The sequence below is a fragment of the Rissa tridactyla genome, chromosome 7 (assembly GCF_028500815.1).
Source record: "Rissa tridactyla isolate bRisTri1 chromosome 7, bRisTri1.patW.cur.20221130, whole genome shotgun sequence".
Classification (NCBI taxonomy): Eukaryota; Metazoa; Chordata; class Aves; order Charadriiformes; family Laridae; genus Rissa; species Rissa tridactyla.
The window spans coordinates 305547-327709 of record NC_071472.1 but is presented as its reverse complement, the minus strand read 5'-3'; the positions used below and the strand labels follow the sequence as shown (position 1 = coordinate 327709).

Sequence of the window (22163 nt, the reverse complement as noted above, 5' to 3'; positions counted from 1 at the left end):
CCCGCCGTCTCCGCGTGGTGCAGCCCGGCGCAGGGCAGGCGGCGCGGGCCGCACCACGGCGCGAAGGGCCGGGGGGGTAGAAGCGCTGCCCCACCCCGCCCTGCCGCCGCCATTGCCGCTCGCTGAGGCGACGTCGGCGGGGAGGGTGGTTTTACCCGGCAGGGCCGCACCTCTTGTCCAGACCCTTCTCACGTTTTAGATCCGGTGGCCGGTATCCTTTTATCCGCCCAGCTGTGCTGTGCGGGCCCCACAGGGGAGGCGGGCTGGCAGGGGGTCGGTGCCTGCGATGGGGACAGCGGCTGAGAGGAGGGAAAGGGGGTGCAGGCGGGAGCTGTAGAGATCGCCTCAGGGCTGCCAAATGTCCAGAGCTGACCAACTCCGGACAGCAGCCGTCACCACAGGGACACATGCTCCAAGTCAGGTATGTCTGAGAGCATTGGGAGAACAAAAGATGAGGGTGGCCTTTCTCTCCGCAGCGCGGCCCAGAGCGGTGGGCTGGGGCTGGCCTTCCACCACTGCTCCAGCCGTGCAACAATGAACGTGCACGTGAGCGTGTGAAGTTACTTGCTATTAACAGCTTAATTAAAGGGGTTTCAAACGAGGACAACTCACCCCAACCACATAATTTATCAGGAAATTACATCATTGCCACTTTCATATCCAGACGCATGCTTAGCAACTCATGCAAAATAAACCGTTTGTAGTGACATGTACATTTTTTGAGGAAAACAAACTCACTTTCTTGGAGTCACTCTTTGCCCAGGAAACACTCCCTTTTATGTAAACGGTCTACTTTCCATGTTTGACTCTGTATGATCTTGCATTCTGGTTTATGGAACGTGTTACCCGATTGCATGCTATTTGATTCACTGGCTGATGACTGGCCATTAATTACTTTAAATCCCAGTTGATAGCTAGTATATTCTGTATATTTCATAAGTGCTGCACTGATTTAGCAATCTATAAGATTATACATTACTAAATAAAACCCCTCATGGTCTTAAAAGAACTTTGTATCAATTGTTAGAGACTTCCTCACTGAAAAGGGTAGACAGTTCATTGTGAATACGACACACTTAAATTGTGTGGCTGGTAAATACCACACCAATACAGTTCAAGACTGTTCCATAACATTTTATGGATGGGAAACTTGAAATTACTTTCTTAATAAGATATTGTGAATCAGTAACATGCCCAGAAATTTAGCTACCATCAGTTCTATGAATGATGGTTAGTTTGGACAATACAAGCAACAGAAATTCTGTGTAATAAAAGGTAACACATTAATTTTTCTGAATGTCCATAGCAGCTATAAAAATTTCTGGTTAACTTTGAAGTTTTAAGCTCAAAGTAGTTCAAAAAGAGTTACATATTCAAATAGCATAATTGTGTTCCTGATTTCAGTCTTTAGCCCTCAGTTTGCAGGCATGTTTTGGTAAATCTAAGACCTCTAGGAATTATACAAGTTTAATAAACCAAGTCCCCTAGGCCACCCGTTCAGCATATTATATAAAATAAATGTTCCTCAGATGTCTGTGTGCCCATTCCCAGTTAGCAGAGCACCTCCACCCTTCTAATTGTCATTAGAGAACTGAAGAAATCATATAAAAAGATCAAAGAATAATCTGTGTTGTCCAAGACAACTTTTTGTCCAAGACAACTGCAACTTCCGATTTTCATCTGGTTTTATATCATCCAGGTTTTTTTCAAAGAGATGCCAAGAGACAAAAAGAGAACCCACATTCACAACCAGAACACTAATCATTGAGCACCATTAAGGGACTTAAAATAAAGAGCTTGAAAGCTTGCCAATAAATTCTCTAAACTAAAACCAGCATACTTTGTTCAGAAAGGAAGAGAGAGCACACTGGAAAACTCCTCTGTGAAAACAGACAGAAAGAAACATCAACAGGAGAGAAGGTTAGTAAAGAAGAAAAGTTAAGCACATTTTTCTAGTGATTAAATTCCTGCTCTTTTCTATAGACATATATAATGGCACGCGCATGATTCAAGCTTGCCATTCAAATATAATAATTCCTGTAACTTTAATTTTACTGAAATAGTAATGAAGACACTGGCTGCAAAGCAATATGTTGGTAATGTCAAGTCAAGAGAGGTGATACTTGCCTCACTGTCACAGCTATGGTAGCTGTTATCGCCTTAACTTTCCAGCTGTTTGGCTAAATTAAGATACAAGCTGAAAAAAATGCAACTATATTTGTAGTGTAGGTGGTAACATTGTTCTGACTTTTCAGAAAACTAATATTAAATCTAGCATGGGAGATAAGGCATTAACCAGTACAGAATCTGAGAAAAAGAGAGCAATTGTTTTGCGTCGGAGAAATAGTTTTCCCAATAATCTAAGCATACTTATAACACTCTTAAAAGCCTACCATCATACGCTCAGAACACTGATTAATCTTCACATCTCTGGAACACGTCAGTAAACTCTTTTTATTGATTGAAGTCTTCAGAAAGGTGATGAAAAGGAAAGGCATGAAGCAGGCAGTGGTGGAGCTTATGTTAAAATGCAAGACTGCCTGACACCCAAATGTGAATGTTCTATTCTGGGTAACACGAATTATTCTAACAGGACTTTAGAAAAGTATTATTGAACAAGATGTTCTGGGGAGGGCAATGGAAACAAAAATGTTATTAAAAACCAGGCACTGACTGTTCTTTCTCAGCAGAGACAAGAAGTATAATGGCAAGGGAGCATATGAAACAAGGCTCCAAGACTCAAACATGTCAGGCCTGGCTTAAAAGCAAAACACAACACTTCCCCATCAAAAAAAACCCAAAACATGACTTGGTGAGGGAGGTACCATAGGTATTGGGGTTCCACAATATCCATTTGTAATTCCTCTGTTTTCTTGAGTCAGAGAAAGGCTTATGACTCATGCCCTTCTACAGACCAAAAAAAGGACAAAACCTTGCATGGACAGTAGTTTTAAGAAACATTGCATGTGCCATGTATTATCATGTGCATTCCCACTGTAACAACAGAAACAGGACTGGCAGAAACAGGTCAAGCACTCGGCAGCCCAATGGTTACACCCGAGTGCCTGAGCTAATGTTACTTATGCTCATTCGAAGAGGTGGCTGAACTGCACTCGGACTGCTTGGCAATTGCCTTGAATTACCATTAAAAGGCCAGGAGAATTAGATGCATCATAATAGGAACTGAACGTTAAATGCAAGACTCCCAAGGTATCATTAAAAAAAAAAAAATCCTGTATAGACAGGATCTGAAGTATTAAAATCGCCAAGAAAATCTGGTTTGCAAAACAGTCTTTTATTGTATCCGTGCCACACATACTAGTGAAAAATAACACTCCTAAAAAAGGAAAAGAAAAAGAATGCTACCTTTCCACAACATTTCTTTTAAATAAAACTTCAAGTACTCTTACATTAGTACAAAAAAAAATTCTGATCTATCTGCCCCAACAGGCCACCACAACACACAGTAGATAAAACACAGTGGTTACAAATGTCTTTTTTGTTATTTCTGTGGCAAGGCAAATGGAGGGAAATGTTTCTATGAAAAAATACTGTGTGCGTAGGAAATTGTCACAATTTTATTCCACATGGATACAAATGATTATATACTTGAATCTGAGGCCGTGGTGGCTTAAAATTATATAACAAAATAGAAAAATGGAAAACTAATATCCCCTACACCCTGTTTTAAAGGCAGGCACTACCAAGATTAAGGAGACTCCACAGTGTTGGTAGAGGATAATTACTGTACAAGCCATATAGCTGTAATTACCTTAAGACTAAAATAAAATGCTACCGTCCTCCTAAGGCATAAACAATAATGTCTGCAAACAATATGTACACATCATACATATTTAAAACAAGACTTAATATAAACAATAATGAACAGTATATACATGTCTCAATTTTTCTTCACGGTCTTGAAATACAATTTAACTACACAAGTGATGCAGCAACATATATATAAATGTACTTGTAACTCTACAGTAAAGTTTAATTTTTAGTGCTTTTACAGCACATCAGTGTAAACAGTTTTACTTGGCTTTGTTTTATATTTTAAAACATTCCTTGTTGTATTTTCAAGATTTAAAGCAATTTTCTAATTCTTCCTTTTCACAGAAAACGAAGATTCTGAATGCTGTATAATCATAAATAATTCATAAAATTAAATACATTCACTAAAAAATAAACTACAAAGTAAAAAAAATGAAAAATAGATATTTATTGAAAGGGAAAAGAGAACCATTTCCCCGAGTAGAGCTCTGGTGGTTGAATATTCAGTGCGTTTTGATATATTTTAAATTGCTATTGCACTATAACACCCCTTTCTTTGAAATTCTTTGGGTGTGCTTCCCTGTTCTACCTAAATTAGTTTGTTAAAACACACAAACCAATAACCAAGGGGCCATGGTTGCTGTAGGAGTGAAGCCTTTAGAACTGGTATCACAACTCTGTGATACTTAAAGGAAAAAACAGTCATTAGTTATGCATGTGCCTTGCACTTTCATGTAAATACAGTTCACATTGCTGGTCTTATCAGTCCTCATTTAATGAAAAAAAAAAATGGCAAAAAGAAAAAAGAGTTCTGGTAACTTCAGCTCACTTTGAAAATCTCTGTCCATTTTTTTTCAAAATACTTCCTCATGTTGTGTCCAGCCCTGCCTATGTCAGAATCATCTTCATTAAAGGTTTCACAGTTGTCAAAAACAAGCCTGACATCTAGCGAAAATGCTTCAAGATTAGGGTACCTGAAAGAAGAAAAAGGTGAATGATTTTTGGAACGTGGAGAATCAAAGGGGAAAAATATTTGAACTACATGAGAAAGAACTACCTTAACATCAGTGAATTTACAAGCCACAGAATATTCAATGAATGCTTTACATGTCAATTATACTTTCAATTTTTTAATTCTAATGTAAATATTAACCAGAAAATGAACATCAGTGGAAGAAAATACTCTTATCATTGTGTTTGTCCATTTTCCTCAAAATCTCTGTAAGGTAGAACTTCAAGCCTGTACTGGAAAACAAACTTTTTTTAAATTAACTTCCTGCTTCCCTTCAATAGCTTTCTAGTTAAAATACTAAGTCATTTTCCATTTATTCATCTATTCTTGGGCTCAAGTCCTTGCAAAGTAAGCATTGAGTACAGCTGCATTTACCTAAAAGAGGAACAATCAGGTACAAAAAAAGGCTGGCCAGATCAATCCTGTAACATTGTCTTTGTTATTCTGTTTATTATCCTGAACATACATGGCCCAAATAGTGTTCCAATATTCATAGGAATTAAAAAGACAGACAGTAAAAGGTACAAGTCTATCCATACCACTGAGCACGCGTGGAGCATTTAAATCTCAGATTCGAGGCAGAAAAAGCCTGAAGAGGTTAAAAGCCCCTCGTGTTATCTTAGGAATCTGCTTTGTGTGGAGCTGACAGATGCTGAAGAGGATCAATCTTTATGGATGATGAAATTTTCTTTGGTGGTGGGGAGTCATTAGAGCACAGGGATGTAACAAGGAGGGAAGGGGAACAGAGGCATATAGCATCTTTTTTCAGAAGTTGTGCAGTCTAAGTCTAGGACTACGAAATGCTTGGCCACCCCTACTGGAACATGACCTGGCTTCCCACAGCAGGGGCAACAGTTCACTCCACAGTGACATTACTATTTACAGGGACTCTGCCAGCTTAAAGTCCACATAGTCGGTGCTTGTTTACATGTAACAACACTAAAATGTCTCCATGAGAAAAGATGAGGAAAACCAAAAGTTTTTCCTCTTGATTGATTCTGAGCATTTTTCTAGGCAGTTTTATTGTTTTTCAGCCAGTTCCGCAAGTTCTCCCACCTGACATGCTATTTCACTTAGATATGGCAAAGACAGAAGTATACAGTTAAGAATTTTTATTTTGACTGTAATCACAGAGGTGCCAGAGCAGGCAGATCAAAATAGTTTAACTAACTTTAAAAAGGGTACTGTATTTCAATGTTTAAATATTTTTAAAGTGTGAAGCAAAATTTACAAAGGTTTACTTACTGTCCACTACTAAGCTTGTCTCTAATGGTGGAGAAGTCCATAGGTTTTTTAATAACTTTCTTATAACCAGGAACAAGTTTCAAGTTTACAGGAAGTAAGAAAGGCCAGGCATCTTCATGCGTTTCCAATTCTGAGAGAATCATGCTGAATAAAAAAAGATTTAAAAGCAATATTTTTGAGCTGTTCATATAGTCACAGAGGTTTTTCACTGTTTCATAAATTCATCATGTACTGACAACCTATCCACTTCATAGAAGGAAAGCACTTTATTCTGTGCCCTGTGCAAGGCTGAGAACAATGTCAATAAAGACAGACATCTTAACTATTTAAAGTAGCATTAAGTTCTCTCCAGGCAACCTACGCAAGAGGAAATTCTAGTGGTCAAATATTGTGCAACCTCAAAACTTTGAACCACAACGTGAAGCATTTGCAAACCAGTAAAACAGGTGCTAATACTGGCTTTCCAAAACTGTGACGAGGCTAAACTATGTTATTTTTGACTGACAGCTATACTACAAAAGAAGATGCGTTCCTGTTGCTGTCTCCTCTGTAACACAATGCCTTTTAGACATAGCAGATAGGATGGAGGAAGCTGTCGGTACCACTGCTCTCGGGGTTCGTTCTTCCCACTTCTGGAAGGGCGGGAGGAGTAGATGTCACAGACCACATTCTAACATTAGGTACTTTCCTCTTGGGCTTCATTACGAAATACAGCAGTTACTCCCAGCATGCACATATTAAATCCTTTATATACACACTCAAATTATCACAACCTGTACGGGATACCTGACAAAGAATTGCATTCTTGTTCCCCGGAATACAGATAAAAAGAATGAGGCACTACTTGTTTCAACAACACTTACCCAAGTTTAGAACTTGTCACTTTACCTGCATATAGCCAGGTCCTTGGAGTCATCTCTTTTAGGTTTCTTTATAGCTGTGAAATTTTCTTGCTTTAATTGGCTTACAGAAACATTTTCATCCATTTTTCTTTTTTTAGGGTCTGTTTTTCCTCTTTTTAAGGAGGTGCTTGTAGTTGCACAGTCTTCATCCTCTGTATCTCCTGCTAATTTCCTGCTTCTCTTTTGTTCATTACTTTTTTTCCCTTTGATTTGAAGTTTTTTTATTTTTAGAGTTTGACCACTTGCCTACAACAGAGAGAACTGAAATAAGCAATAACCCAGAAATTACAGAAACCTCTGTTATTGATAGACAGCAATGAAGATCAGAAAAACAGAAGCACCAAAACAACAGAAATAATTAATATCTGAGATTATTAACTTTTTACTCTCTTCTAAAGGCAGGTAAGGCTGTAGAAATTCCTGTTACTAGTGATTTATGTTCTCAACTTGTGACAATATAAAAGCACCTGGCCTTCAGATTGGTATAACAGCACCTCCTAACAAACCAGGCTGGCATAGTTTTAGAAAAACTATTATTTCCAAGATACGGAAAACTGGAAGAGAGTTTTTAAAAAGCCAGTGATGGAATCAACTGATTGAAAGATTAAAAGCTAGATATGAAAGATACAGATAGGTGGCTACACAAGACAGCTACAGGAGAACATAAAAGGCGTATGACAATACAAGAATGCTACAAACTATGCAAAAAGGAACATTATTTAATACAGTACTATTTATAGACAGGAAGATGAAACTAAGGGGTACATTTAAGATGAAAAAAGTGAGTTATTATCATAATGAGCATTGACAGCATCATAACACGACACAGTATTTCAAGTCGCCATTCTGATCGTTAGAAGAGGAAATTTATGGAATGCCAAATGAAGCACATGATGCCATTGAAAAGACTCACCGACAGTCAAAGAATTAAAAAGATAGAAGACGATTTTCATGAAGAAAGAGAGAAAACATAGCTAACAAGTTTAGCAATAAATGCATTTAATTTTAGTACTAAGTAGGAATGGGAAAATTGTAGATTTTTAAACAGTACTAACCGCTAATTCAGTCATTTCAATAGAAGTATCCTAGAGTTCTATTTAGACTATTTACTTGGGAGGGGGAAAGAACCAAACCTCACACAGGAAACACACATAGCCTCTCCTTCAAACGTACTGTCTATCAAAAAAGTAAAACTAAAGTATGCTGTGCAAAAATGACAAAAAGTATTTACTAAGTATTTTCTCTGATTTTTCTTTTCAAACAGAACTAAGCCATTGGTCTGTCAACACTTAAGAATGAAGCTCCAAAGACAAATACTGAAAAAATTCTAAAAGAGAAATAAAACACTATTGTATTGAATCAGCAAGGAAATTCTGTATCTACTTACATTTAAAAAAAAATACAGTTTAAAACAAATAAAACTGTAGTCTTTACTGCCACTTAAATCCAAGTTAAATAAAGCTATTACTTCTGTTATTTAATAATCAGCCCAACATAAAACATACAGACCATTATTTTAATTGAAAAAAGCACTGGTAGACCTGTAACTTTACCATCTACAAAAAGGTCACTCTAAGCCGCTTCCCCTTTGTGGTTACTATTACCTTTGCTATGCAGGCAGGACAAAACCAGTCACCATCTGGTATGGTAGTGATCTTGGGTCGGTGGCAGTAGGTATGACAGCCTTTATCGCAGCCATCACAAAGGAGCAGCAGTTCCTCATTATCTCCCTTTCGACAAATTTGGCAGTACTGTGATACATGAAAAATGGCTTTAAATCAATTTTTAAAATTTGAAACACAGGAATGGTACCTAAACTACCCTTCCCCTCCAAACACACAAACTCACTCTCAAAATTCTTTTCCTTTAATTTTACCACAGAGTCAACTAATGATCACAGCTGTAAAAGAATATACGCAGTATGTGAGGAACCAATCTAAAGGCTATATTTGGAATGCTTTTGAAAAGCAATTCATTATAAGATAGGTGTCCTACAGCGCACCTATCTATGAATACTTCTTATATTTCATTAACGTCCATGAGAAGTAAAGGTATCTTATACCCATCAAAATCACTTGGCCCATACTATCTCAGGAATCTTCTCTTCATTTATGCCCACATTGCATATAAAAGTTGCTATTTCATAAAAATAATTTCTATTTTACAACAGTATTTTCAAATAATAATCAGTAAGGATCTTATCCAAAGGCCACCACGAACAAATTCAGTAAAGCAAAACAAATCATCCTAGCATTTCCTAAAATTTACACTAACTTAAATGTATCTAACGTATTGAGTTTTCTTACATACATTGTGTGATTTTGATACTCTTCTCTATCTGGACTTCTTTTTCAGGAACTTAAAACATCTCCACGTATTTTCACCAAATACTTACGTTTACTGTGCAATTAAATGTATAAAACATTTCAATCAAATTGATAATGGTACTATACTTTTTTTTTTTTTGATAGTAAATTAATACACCTTGAAACATTCAAATGCCTTTTCAGGTGCTCCTACTAAATTCAGAAACTTTTTGCTCTAAAGATACAGCTTTAAACTTCCAGATACGTAAACTCAGAGGTACAGCCTGACGCTATATTTTTTATTTAAATCATCCTTTAATTGTCCAGATATAATTAGAATCTGCATAGGACTGTCAGAAGTTAAAAAATTAGGGGAAAACCAGTAACGGAAGAATCATTTTGGCCACTCACCACATAGCACTGGCCATACTTAAGCACATCATAATCACTACTGCTCTAGTAATAGTTTTCAGAAATTTGAGGTTCAAAGGTCCATGCAAATTTTGACCCATGCATTCTGCATGCCTTCTTTGTATATGCAGTTAACACAGATCTACTTGTTAAGTGTACCAGGAAACGAGGTATTTCCGCCTATTTGCTCACACACTTGCCCAATTTATATCTTCATCTGTGAGAAGTGTGCATGCAAAGAAGCCATGCATTTGAAGCATCTTAACTTCCTGAAAAATGAAGTCCTTAATTAGGATATGTGATGTTGAACCTCCATAAAGCTTATGTTGTGGGTGAGACCAGAAATATTCCATCAGATGGTATCTTACATCAGATGGTGCCAGAAATTACTCTTTTTTACCTAAATGTTAACAACAAAGAGTAATTACCATCTTAAATAAAGCAACCAGTTACAGGTTTTTTTTTTTATCTTAGAAAGTTCAGGATGCTGAAATTTGGCAAGCAAGGGACAAGGCTAATATTTATCTGTGCACCACGTACAGTTTAACCATACTGTTTTATAGGCAGTAATAAGAAATGCATTCATGGTATCTTAGAATGCCTAAAGTGGGAAAATAGGATACAGCAAAAATAGTTTAGTTACAGTATTAAAAAAGAAAAAAAAAAAAGGAAAAGAAAAGAAAACCACTTACAACTTTCATAATAGATTTTTCCCATGCTATTGATTTCTGTAACTGCTGAATGCACAGAGATACCTGTGCAGCACTGCGCGCTTCTGATAATGCCCTTCTCCATACCCTCAGCCCCGGAGCAATATCCTCTTCGGTTCTGCATTGAAATACAGAAAAATTAAGTAGGTCACGTCCGTGTCTGCTGATGTTTAAATGTGGAACAGTCATTATCACATTGAAAGCCAAGCAATGACAAAACGTACACAGCCAATAAGTATAAGGTTTAAGCAACTAAATTTCATGTAGTGCACAGACTGTGGCTACGTGCCTCAAAGCTTAGTCACAACCAGTTAAATATAACTTTGCAAGATTATCAACAAACGTAACAAAAAATATCTTTACAAAGCACCATGCAGAATAACATGACCCATATGGATCACAGACATACAAGAAAGTACATAGATAACAGGCAATAAGAAAATAGGCTCCAATTAGCAAAGAAGCACAATAATTTTTCAAGTTAATCTCAATAACCTACCCGTCACCATCACCACTAATGGATGGTGCAGGAGCAGGGACAGTAACTGTGCCCACATTATCCAGTTTGATCTGAATGGTGGTACTTAAGGGGCTCTTCAGATACCTTCGCTCTATGTTCCGCTCCAAGTCAGCAAGCCTGGTTACAGCTATATCTAGAGGGTTGTCACTCCTCCGCTCTAGAGAGCTGGCATTGCCTTCTCCGCCTCCAGCACAATCTCCATCGTGCTTCTTGTGCAATCTAGTAATTGACTTATGTTCACGATATACCAAGTCGTCTCGCTCTGATGCAGGTTCAGGACACAGCCAACCCTATGTTAATAGAAAGGTTTGTGCATTTATTGGTTGCTGTTAACTTAGTGTGTACACAGAGGAACTGTTTTACGGAATCAAACTAAGTAAGTGAAGCGCTGTTTCCAGTAGATCTTGGTTATTGTAATCCATCTGTAGAGACAGTTTCCAAAATATCCAGAGAACTAAAATAATTAATCAAAAAATACAAGCATTACCAGACTTTCTGAAGGGACCTTTCTGCAACAGTCTGCATTCTTATCTCCTTTTGAAGTATCCTGTTCTATTGCCGAAACATCAGAACAGGTCTACCTGTACAACAGGCTCAGGAGACAGTATCAGTTGATCACACAGAAAACACATCCACCCCTAGCGCAAACCAGATCCCAAATACTACATCTGTGCTATAACCAAACACATAGAATTTGATATCCTTACACCCACCTTGGAAAAATTTAAAATTGTAATGACAATCGGCGAATTCTTAACTCTTTCACACTCACAACCATCACATGTTCTCCATGACTCTGCAATACTCAAACAAAGTATTATTTTGTACTTGTAGGCTTTTCTGAAAGCATTAATAGTAACAATCACCCAAGCGAGGCAGAACTGTGGCAAACTCCATTATAATTAAGCAGTCTACATGCAGTAAAATCTTTGCATTCATAAAGGTTGACAAAACATGCGGGGAATTGCACAGTGTCCAAGAACACTCTCCAGCAACTGTCATTCTAGCATCTTCAGCTGAAGATTTAACTGCAATAAAGTGTTTCAAACACAAATATCCATGATATTGCTGCAGTGGATTTGTTTTAGTTTCAGACAATTAGAGATGGAATAAGAAGGCACTTACCAACAGCAAAAGGACTGCTACTATCTACTTTAAATTCTTACCACTTATTTTAAAGAGACATTTTACTAAAAGTTAGTTTTACCTTAACTTGTAAACTAGCTGATGCAACTCTCCTCTCTAGATCTTCCACCTGCTGAAGAATAGCAAGATCCATCTCCATTGCTTGTTCTTCTACTGACCAGTTTTCCACAACATCTCGAGTTACCTGGTTATCTTCATTTTCATTGATATCAATAACTGCAACTGTATTTGAGAATCACATTTTTATTATTTTAATTAGTATAATAACTTCTGTGAGTAAAATCAAGCTGATTTACCTGTCAGTCCAGTCAAATGTTGAAGAACTGTTGTAAAAGTATGCTTCTCTTAAGGTACCCAATATGGACAACAAATTCTGTATGTTTTCAAACTTGCAATTTAAAGGCAAGAAGGGGAAGGAGAGGCTGAGCTACAGCGTTACAGAGATGGGAAGAGCTTAAAGAGGTTACCAACGCTTATTCCACTACAGCAATTTATATTCAACAGGATTTTTCCTGTCCCGTAACTTTCCAGAATGAGACTGCTAAAGAGGCAACTATGGACAACGAGGCCTTTACCTTTTTCCTCCAGCCACTCCTCTAACTCTGTGTCTAAAGTAATCTCAAAGAGCTCTATGACAGTCGTCTTGTGCCCCAAAACCACATGTAACATAAATATCAATTACATACCATCCTTATTTTTGATGCAGGCCAAAGTGATATAATCCATGTGTTTCTGTATTTGCTTTTGTAAGGCCTTTTCTCTTATTCCCCTGAGGTGCAGCACTTTAAGCAAAGATTTTAGGTCCTCTGGATCAGTAATCCTCCACCACCCATACTGCATTTCTAAATGAAGACAAGCATGTAAACACTTTACAGGCATTTTTTTATGCGATTGCACACAATCAGATTAGAGAAATCATCTAGCCAAGTTATAAGAAAAACACATTGTAACATCGTAGTGGCACTGTAGAAATTATCCTTCACGTAGTTCCATCTTATTGTTGTATTATACTCACCTTCTGGTATAGGTTTTGGGTTAGGATAATCTACTGGCTTGGCTACTTCAACGGCTGTAGAAGGGGCAGAAGCTATTTTGTCTGTCTGTGGTGCTGGTGATTCACTTTTACTTGCAGGAACACTAGATGCCAAGAACGAGTTACCGTTTGCTTCCGATAATCCCAACCCTGATCCATGAGCAGGTAAAGGAGATGAAAATGGAACATTTGAAGTAAGAACTCCTGTAGGCCATCCACAAAACTGAAGTCCCATTATAGGCAATCCAGTCTTCATCTGCTACACAGAATAATATATTGTTAACACAATCACAACTACCATTATTAATTACTACCAAGAAGCCTGAATTATGATTAGGATGCTATTTGTCAAACTATAATCAAAACATAAAGCAGGCCTTTACTGAGTACTTTTGATTAGTTTAAGAAAAACTAATGTAACAGTAATGTGTCACATTTCTGAAAACTAGTTTTTATTTATTTGCTTTTCATTTAATGCCAGTGTCCAACCTCATAAAACCAAATTAAATTACTGATATAAACATAAAAAATAACATACATTGGCTTACCTAATTCTACCTATTTTAATATTTTTTATCAAAAAACTGTACTATAAACTGTACTATAAAACATCTGTAACATGGAATTAGCTATTTAGAAACATTTAGAAATAACAGAAAAACCCAACCAAACAAATGAGGATATATAACGGCAGCACTATTGTGAAACAATTTGTCTAAACGGAAATTCTGCCCAAATAAGCACAGCAAATTCAGACTATTCAAAAATTCATTTATTTACCTGCAGTGGCGACAATGCGAAATGACTTAATCCCATTGGACTCTGTGTGGAGGCTGAGCCCAGAAGAGGTGACGGAACAGGTGACGGTGACTTTGATGGTGGATGTGACTGAGGGGTAAGTGAAGCTGTAGCAGCTGATGGATCTATGTGAGTAACGGACAGGTCATCACAGGGTGTTCTCGGTAAAAGGCTGAACCACTGCCTGCTCTTCTCAGTAAGAGTCTTTAACAACTGATCATTTGGAATTAGCGGAGAATTGTAAAACTTTCCTGTCCCACTTGCATTAGGACTGAAAAGATTATTAGAGTCAGACTTCTCACCAGTGCTCTGTGACACAGTGGGCTGAAGACTGCAGAGAGAGTTTTTTGAGTTACTTGGATATGATAACGCACAGCCGTTTGCTGCACTGCCATTAGGTTTTGTCGACATAATGTCAGACTCAGGTGGCATTTTTGCTACCTCTAACAGTTTGCTTAGTTTTGAAAATGACCCAGGCTTTTGTAAAAACAAATTTGTGTTGTCCTTTTCTTTCATATCTTCCTTTTGCTCACAGTGAGTTGTATTTAAACAGTGTATTTTTTCTTCTGTCTCAAAGTCTTCTTCTTTGATATGCATGCTTTCTACCTTTTTCAACTTCTCTTTTTCTTTTGCAATTTCTTCTAGGCCTAAAAATGTACATGACATATAGATGAAATATAATAGACCAACCAATTTAGATCATTTCTATCATCATAGTGAAATAAAAATGACTTCACATGCTAGATCACAATGTCTTTTTTTTCCTCTTTTTTTTTTTTTTAAAATGAAATAACTTCTCACTTTACAGAACACTTTGTGGAAGGAGACATGTTCAAGACACACACAGATTTAAACCCTGCTAAACACCTGGAGGAAACCCAACCTCAATGTAGTTAACACAGCTATGGTATTCTCCCTTAAGATGCATGTATGTCAGAAGCAGTTTGCCAGTGTGAAGCCTTTGAAAGGGACAAATTTTTGGTAGCTTGCTTTTTGCAAGACTCTCCATGCTTTATTGAAAAACTCCTGTTTATATCAAGAGGGTACAATGTTTATAGCCTTAAAGCTTATTTTTGCAAAAGACCATTTCATTAAACTCACAGCCAACGACGAAAAGGAGGACCAAAATTCCTGTTGTGAAATCAAATATTCCCCAAATATTGAAAGCCAACATTAATATTTTACCTCTTTCAATAAAATCATTAACAACTTTGACTGTGAAAAAATGTCAGCATTCTTGAATCACGGAATCACGGAATCTTCAGACTTGGAAGGGACCTCTAGAGATCATCTAGTCCAACTCCCCTGCTAGAGCAGGATTACCTAAAGCACATCCCTCAGGGCTGCATCCAGGCGGGTCTTGAAAATCTCCAGAGAAGGGGACTCCACAACCTCCCTGGGCAGCCTGTTCCAGTGCTCTGTCACCCTCACCATAAAGAAGTTTTTCCGTGTATTTGAACGGAACTTCCTATGTTCTAGCTTGTGCCCATTGCCCCTTGTCCTGTCACTGGGAACCATTGAAAAGAGCCTGGCTCCGTCCTCCTTAAACCCACCCTTTAGATACTTGTAAAGATTAATCAGGTCCCCCCTCAACCTTCTCTTCTCCAGGCTAAAGAGTCCCAGCTCTTTCAGCCTTTCCTCATAAGGGAGGTGCTCCAGTCCCATAATCATCTTGGTTGCCCTTCGCTGGACTCGCTCCAGTAGTTCCCTGTCTCTCTTGAACTGGGGAGCACAAAACTGGACACAGTACTCCAGTTGTGGCCTCACCAGTGCAGAGTAGAGAGGGAGAATGACCTCCCTCGACCTACTGGCCACAGTCTTCCCTATGCAGCCCAGGATGCCATTGGCCTTCTTGGCGACAAGGGCACACTGCTGGCTCATGGATAATTTGCTGTCTACTAGGACCCCCAGGTCCTTCTCCTCAGAGCTGCTTCCCAGCATGTCCGCTCCTAACCTATACTGGTGCTTGGCATTCTTCCTTCCCAGGTGCAGGACCCTACACTTGCTTTTGTTGAACCTCATTATGTTTTTCTCTGCCCAGCTCTCCAGCCTGTCCAGGTCACGCTGGATGGCAGCACAGCCCTCTGGAGTGTCGGCCACCCCTCCCAGCTTGGTATCATCAGCAAACTTGCTGAGGATACACTCTGTCCCCTCATCTAGGTCATTAATGAATATATTGAACAAAATGGGACCAAGAGAAAGTTTAAAACTCTTGCAAAAGCCACCCAACATGGCAACAGGGACTCTACACACAGCTAAGCAGATCAGAAAGTGTAACATCTAAGCAATTTGAATACAACATGCAGAAGCTGATTGCAAAAGCCAGTTTCTTCAAACATATGACGTGTGAAAGATCTATCTTTTATGAAAAGGGAAAACATTTTTCTGTCTTCTTTGCTCTCGTAAGAGAGGTTAAGAAAGACCTTAACCATTTCTCTTCTAGCCTTACACTGATGTGTTAACTTAAAGTCTTAAAAAGTGTAAAATGGGATGGGAGAATGTCAGGAAAAGGGGGAGGAGGTAAAAAAATCCAACATTCCAACTCCTTAAATTATCTTCATCTGATACTGCAATTGCAAATAAACAAAGGTCCTCCTTATGGCTTACGGCCAGAACATCCACAAAAGTTTACTTGCTCATTCCAGAAAAATCATAATTTCTACGAAGATAATTAATTAAAGAAAAGAATATCCCCTCCCATTAAAACTTCAAAATGTGTCCACAGTTATAACGTATGTCAAAATATAAACAATTTGAATTTCAGCATGAGAACTAAAATCACTACACGAAGAGGGAAGAAGTATTTTTTAAATGGACAGATTGTTCAACAGTTTATGTCTCACATTTCCAATGTTTAGATAAAGGAATTAGGAGTGGATAAACTGTGTAATTTACTGGAACGGGGCAAACTAAGAGCTGAGGGGAAGAGGGTGTAGTTGAGAACTGAAGAATGCGTCCATTTTGCTATTCAAGGAGATTAAACTTTCATTAAGACAATATATTAAAAAATACAGGTTTGCCCTAGAGTTCTAGGCTAAAACTTTTGTGTATTTTGTATTTGTTTTTACTATCTTAAAACAGGTAGATGTATTTTAATTATTTTCTTTGTGTACAACTTCTGAAGTATTTGGGAATTCATCTGGTTAAAATAAAATAAAATACAGTGAACAAAAGGAATGCAAGCAGTACAGCAACGACAGTTTACCTTCTGTATCCAGCTAATTCATGTGCAAAACAGTTCCTAACACACAGCATAAAATAATGCAGAACTGAAGACACAGAAGAATTATTTTTTTATGCTACCCATTTTAGAAAGGTAACTTGAAGATCAAGATTAGATTTGAGAAAAGTTCTACAGCTTATTTTTGGGGCCAAACAGGGCTCAGATTTCATTCCATGCTGTAACATTTATTTTAATTAAATGGCTCTCTAGAATGACGCAATTCTCATGAGATCATGCAATTTTGATGTGTGTCAGAGATTTGTTTTGTTCTTTTCTTGGGGAAAATTATAAGAGTAATGGGGTTTTGCTTCATTTATATCAGAATTAGAAAGGATTCTTCTGTGACCAAAATGAAGGTTTATGTTTAAAAATTCTAATATCCACAAAAAGGTCAGATTAATACATACTTTCTGCATCTATCCAACTATCTAACTAATCACAATTAGTATACAATCACAAAATTACATTTTTAGCAAAAATAACTTCATTTGCTGTATTGGAAGAAAGATCATTTGGTAAAATACAGAAACTAAATCATATTGTTGATTAGAAAACACAATACTTCACTGTGTGAAAGTAATTTTCGTATTTTTGCAGACAAATACCAAGTCTTCACGCACAGAATCGTCTGTGTATTTGCACAAAATGTAACAACTGAAGATGAAAAGAATTTTTTTGCACTGTATGGTCATCCTGCTTTTCATAAGCAGAGTTCACTGCCATAGAGAAATGTGAAGTAGTTCAGAAAGAGCCAAAAAATACCCCATGCAGACAAGTATGAAAAACTAACATACAGAACTATAACAATTGAAAACTTCCAAAATATTAATCCTCATTTTGAAAGATATTAACTGATATTTCGTGATCAGAAAGTGTATCAGGGAGCACCATATGAATAGTAGCCTGCTTAGCTTCTGGTTGAAGGCAAAGCTTAAACACCTTGCTGCAAAAAATTACAGCCTGCAGAGATGGGCAGTATGTCTTGGCATAGTGCACCTTGGCATCACATTATTCCTTTATGTGTTTCTTACCTTCACCACTTTCCATGCCTTCCACAAAAATACCACCACACTGGGGCAGAATCCAGAATCGGCGCCTGTAACGATCTTGACCGAACATCATTGAACGCAAACAGTGTGAAGCTTCAAATAACTTCTTTCTGTACTGGCTTTGTTGCTGTTTTAAAAAAGGGAAAGCATTATAATTCAATAAGGGAAAAAATCCATTATAACAGAAAACATCTCCTGGCTGCCAGACTGAACAGAACTACAGGGGTCACACGAGGAGGCTCTCTTAGAGATTTTGTGTGTGTTTTATGTGATACCCTACTCACGACTTGCTGCCCTGATGATTCTTCTTTCAGGGCTCCCTTTAAAAAAAAAAACCAATTTAATCACTTCCTGGTTTAGCTTAAGTTTATCAGTCTTCCTTAAAAAACACATTTTGCAATGGTAGGTCCTGTCTTTTGAATCCTGACTCTCAGAGAACAACAGGATAAAAATGTCATTGCACAAGAACAGCTGAAATCCTATCAATTATACAGTAACAGCAAATGGTAAACAGAGCACTGGAGATAGCTGATACTGCAGCTCCTGATGGGAAACTAATGAGGTATTTTAACTGGTTCATAAAAGAATGAGAACAATAATGTCTGAAAATAAATTCTGTATTCAAACACAAAGAGTTCTCGGGGGGGTGACGGGGGTGCGGCACAGGGGGAACAAGAATTTGAATTTCAATTTGTTTATTCAATTTTTGCTGTGCTAAATTGACACTCCTGGAAGTCAGGTGTAATTCTGGACTGCTAATTTCTTGCCATTTGGAACACGAGAGAAACCAAGAGACGAAGTTTTAAATGACAAACTTTCTAATACGCAGAATAAAAACATGGGCCAGGAGTACCCCTATCTACAGCATTCTATCTGTCTCGTTTGCATTTCTCCTCCTATTCCATTGTTTCAAAGCCTGAAGCAAAGAGCTCTCTGTACTGGCTTGGAACACAGCTGCAGAAATTAGCCAACTGTAGGAGGGAACAAGAACTGCAGTCGTTCATTTAAGAGAAGAGTCATTGCTTCTCGTACACAAAATTTATTATCACTTTCTAAGATCAACAAAACAGAAGTATATCAATAAGCTTCGATAAAAATTGTAACACCTTTTATTCTGAGAGACGTGCAAATATATTACCATCAGCTTTCTAACTGTCTTTTGAGTCAGATCCACTTACTGCCACTAGACTAAACTCATAACTCAGGTGTCACGAACAGCAGCATCATTCACGTTTTCACAAAACAAAAGCCAATGCTTTCTTCAATTTATATTAAGTTGGAGCACTGAAAATGATGGTTAACTTTCTAACTCATGACATCCAGTGATCAAATCTGTAGTATAACAAAGACAAATGACCTCTCACCTTTGTCAGTTTTTCAATCTGCTTCTCCAGTTCTTCAACACTTGCTGTCTGGTCCCCATCATCCTAAAAATCATCAAATACACTGTCACGCCAAATTTATTTCAGGATGAAATCATACTGCCATGCCTTACTAATATTACAGTAAAAAGACGTAACAGAAAATGAGAGGCCAATTCTAAGGGTAAAAAAGTTGAAATTTTGTGCTTGTTCAATATACTTGACTAGGAACAACGTAACCAGAAAGAAGGTATATATTGAATCTTTCTAATCCATTCCAGATGCAGACAAAGGAGAAAGCTCATGGCCAAATGTTCGCTGAAAACATTCTTTTACCAGAAGAAATAATTCAGTTTGTACATGAAACACTTAAGACTATAATCTAAGTTTCTATGAAGGTTTTTGGATATTCAAATTTATTTCTAAGCATTTTTCATGCATGAAATAAAGGGATCTGTCAAAATCTTACCAACCAGTCTTTGGTCAGTGCACACTTGCATTTTATTTCAATGACTACCAGAAATCGTAGAGCGACTTTAAATTACAAGTCTGCTATAAGAGTTCCAGTATTATCTTGCTGATTTTTGAAGAGGAATACACCTGTGATTAAGTCTGTGGTTCACTTCTTGACACAAATTAGAGTCATTTCCAGAAAAAGAGTTTTCATTTAATTCAAGAAAGTTTTCTGGGATAACAGTAAGTTTCCAAAAGAATACAACCAAAATCCCAGGAGCTCCTAATCACCTGCACCGTAAGATACTACTGGTCTTATATTTCTTGGCTCTGTAGAAGTGTACCAGAGTGAAATACCACATATAGCATGAACGCAGTGGAACATCCGTTACATCAGAAAATTAATCTCTCTACATGAGTTACAGGACTTTTATCTACAAAATGTCCAGTGCACCAAAAAAGGAGATTGTACTGAAGGGAAAAAAGATTAAGAAATGGATGTGAGATTAGACACCTAAATATTACTTATTTTTAATTCTGAACTATCAATTTGAAAGAACTTCGTGCTACGCCTCCAAGGTATTCTCTTAAATTCATTATAGTACTTCAAATAAATCCGGAATAATAGCACAAAGGGCGGTTCCTACCCTAGAAAGTAGCTGGGTTTCTACTGAAGAGTGTTTGCAAAGATTTGAATTCAAAATCATGTTGATACGTGCACTGTTCAAGCAGCGATACCCACAGCACCCATAAAACCTTACTCTGAACTTCAATAACCTTGCATAAATGGATCATTTTCTGGCAAACAGTGCACTACCCAGGGTGCTAAAATGTCATATTCTGTATCGCTTGTCTCTCTAATCAGGTTTCATCCAGGAGAGGATTCTAGACTTCTGCAGTGAATCTTACAGGCCTGTGGCACTTCTACTAAAAATGTTTTGACTATTATAGGTAATTCTAAACAAGCTAAAAATGTTTCAGTGATCCTTCCTGCATCTTATCTGATATCGGCTAGTAAAATTTATCACCTTGTGATCAAATACTGTCGGGCAGTGACTACCCTAGAAAAGTTATGAAAAAAAAATACACACAGGAGGGTCACAGACAAGCTTTAAAATAGATAATGTTAAATATAACTTTGCATTTCTGTATTATTTTGTTAATTAATAAATGACCTTTATTTTTCTCTAAGAGAAAATTACAGTTACGCTCATTTGCTAACAAAGCTGCAGCTCTCTGGATCTGTTACAACCTTTCAGAATTTCAGAGAAATTTAGACTAAGTCAAAACAAGTAAGCAGGGAAAAAACAGAACCAAACCCAAAACAAACCAAACAAAAAACCCCCTACCAATCCATACTATAATAGCTATCAAAAAAAAGAAAAAAATACCCCGGAAAATAAACTTATTGCAAAAATTTAAGAACACCGGAAGTAAGTTGTTCTTCCTTCCTTTTTCTCATGAGATTTTGGGGAAGCAGTGTCATATTGTAGAGAAACAGAAGGAAAAACAAGTTTTAACTTATTAGTTAATTCAGTTTCACTATACTTAAAATATCCCACCTCATCCTCACAAACTTCTGCCTTCTTTCCTTTTTTATCTTCTTTGTCTTCTTCATCCTCATCATCCTCATCTGCCTGATCATCGCTGTCGTCATCGTCGTCGTCATCGTAATCACTGTCCCCCCCCTTTCGCCTGCGCTTGCGGCCTGGTGTCGGTGTTTCCAGGGAGTGCTGCTCCTCTCCTGCGTCACCACCCCCTGTGGCATCTCTTTTGCCAGTCTTCTTGGCATGAATGATCCTAAGCCTTGAAAGACACGACAAGGGGTGAAATTATGGAGTATGTCTGCAGCAGAAACGTACCTTTCTTTCTGTGTGATTGAAAGTACATCACGCATTTTGGATTGAAATTAGCTCTTCTGTTCTAATATGACATTGTATTTTCTCAATATTTATTGCCATTAGTCAAAAGGAAAAATTCAGGTTATAAAGCCCCATAAGCTTCTTATTCAGTTCTGAATAGAATTTCTGCTTCTCCCAGGTGAATTTTATTGTGTAACTGTTCAGAAGAAATGAAACACAAGAGGGATTTTTAAAAGTCAGGAAAGACAATTAGAAGAAAGAACCATTTCAACTTCCTTATCTTTTGTTTTATGCATTTAAGAATATGATCATAAAATACCTGTGTCGGGGGGGGGGGGGGCGCGGTCGGAGAAGGCAA

General features: G+C 37.6%; 1 protein-coding gene and 1 long non-coding RNA gene across 21 annotated transcripts in view; one reads left to right on the top strand and one right to left on the bottom strand.

The window, feature by feature from the left end:
- The first annotated feature begins 23 nt into the window (after nt 1-23).
- LOC128912241 (uncharacterized) lies at nt 24-15651 on the top strand. Of its 3 annotated transcripts, XR_008467565.1 has the most exons (4): nt 24-421; nt 1700-1920; nt 13846-13954; nt 14666-15651. It is a non-coding gene; the product is annotated as an uncharacterized LOC128912241 (long non-coding RNA). The 3 variants fall into 3 exon arrangements; XR_008467566.1 differs by lacking the exons at nt 13846-13954; nt 14666-15651 and adding an exon at nt 8198-8540; XR_008467567.1 differs by lacking the exons at nt 13846-13954; nt 14666-15651 and adding an exon at nt 4120-4186.
- Nucleotides 1940-22163, bottom strand: part of BAZ2B (bromodomain adjacent to zinc finger domain 2B) — a 152906-nt gene continuing 132682 nt past the window's right edge. For 4 of the 18 annotated variants that reach the window (XM_054207641.1, XM_054207639.1, XM_054207646.1 and 1 more), the window contains 13 exons: nt 21506-21749; nt 19494-19556; nt 18112-18256; nt 13840-14504; nt 13042-13318; nt 12713-12868; nt 12088-12248; nt 10860-11170; nt 10343-10478; nt 8538-8684; nt 6920-7179; nt 6032-6175; nt 1945-4748 (listed from right to left, as the gene is read on the bottom strand). In XM_054207641.1, the coding sequence (XP_054063616.1) occupies nt 4595-4748; nt 6032-6175; nt 6920-7179; nt 8538-8684; nt 10343-10478; nt 10860-11170; nt 12088-12248; nt 12713-12868; nt 13042-13318; nt 13840-14504; nt 18112-18256; nt 19494-19556; nt 21506-21749 (2863 nt within the window). In that variant the 3' untranslated portion in view covers nt 1945-4594. Of the gene's footprint in view, nt 4749-6031; nt 6176-6919; nt 7180-8537; nt 8685-10342; nt 10479-10859; nt 11171-11593; nt 12249-12712; nt 12869-13041; nt 13319-13839; nt 14505-18111; nt 18257-19493; nt 19557-21505; nt 21750-22163 lie in introns of those variants that run through there. The other 14 variants (XM_054207651.1, XM_054207653.1, XM_054207655.1 and 11 more) reach the window with 12 other exon arrangements.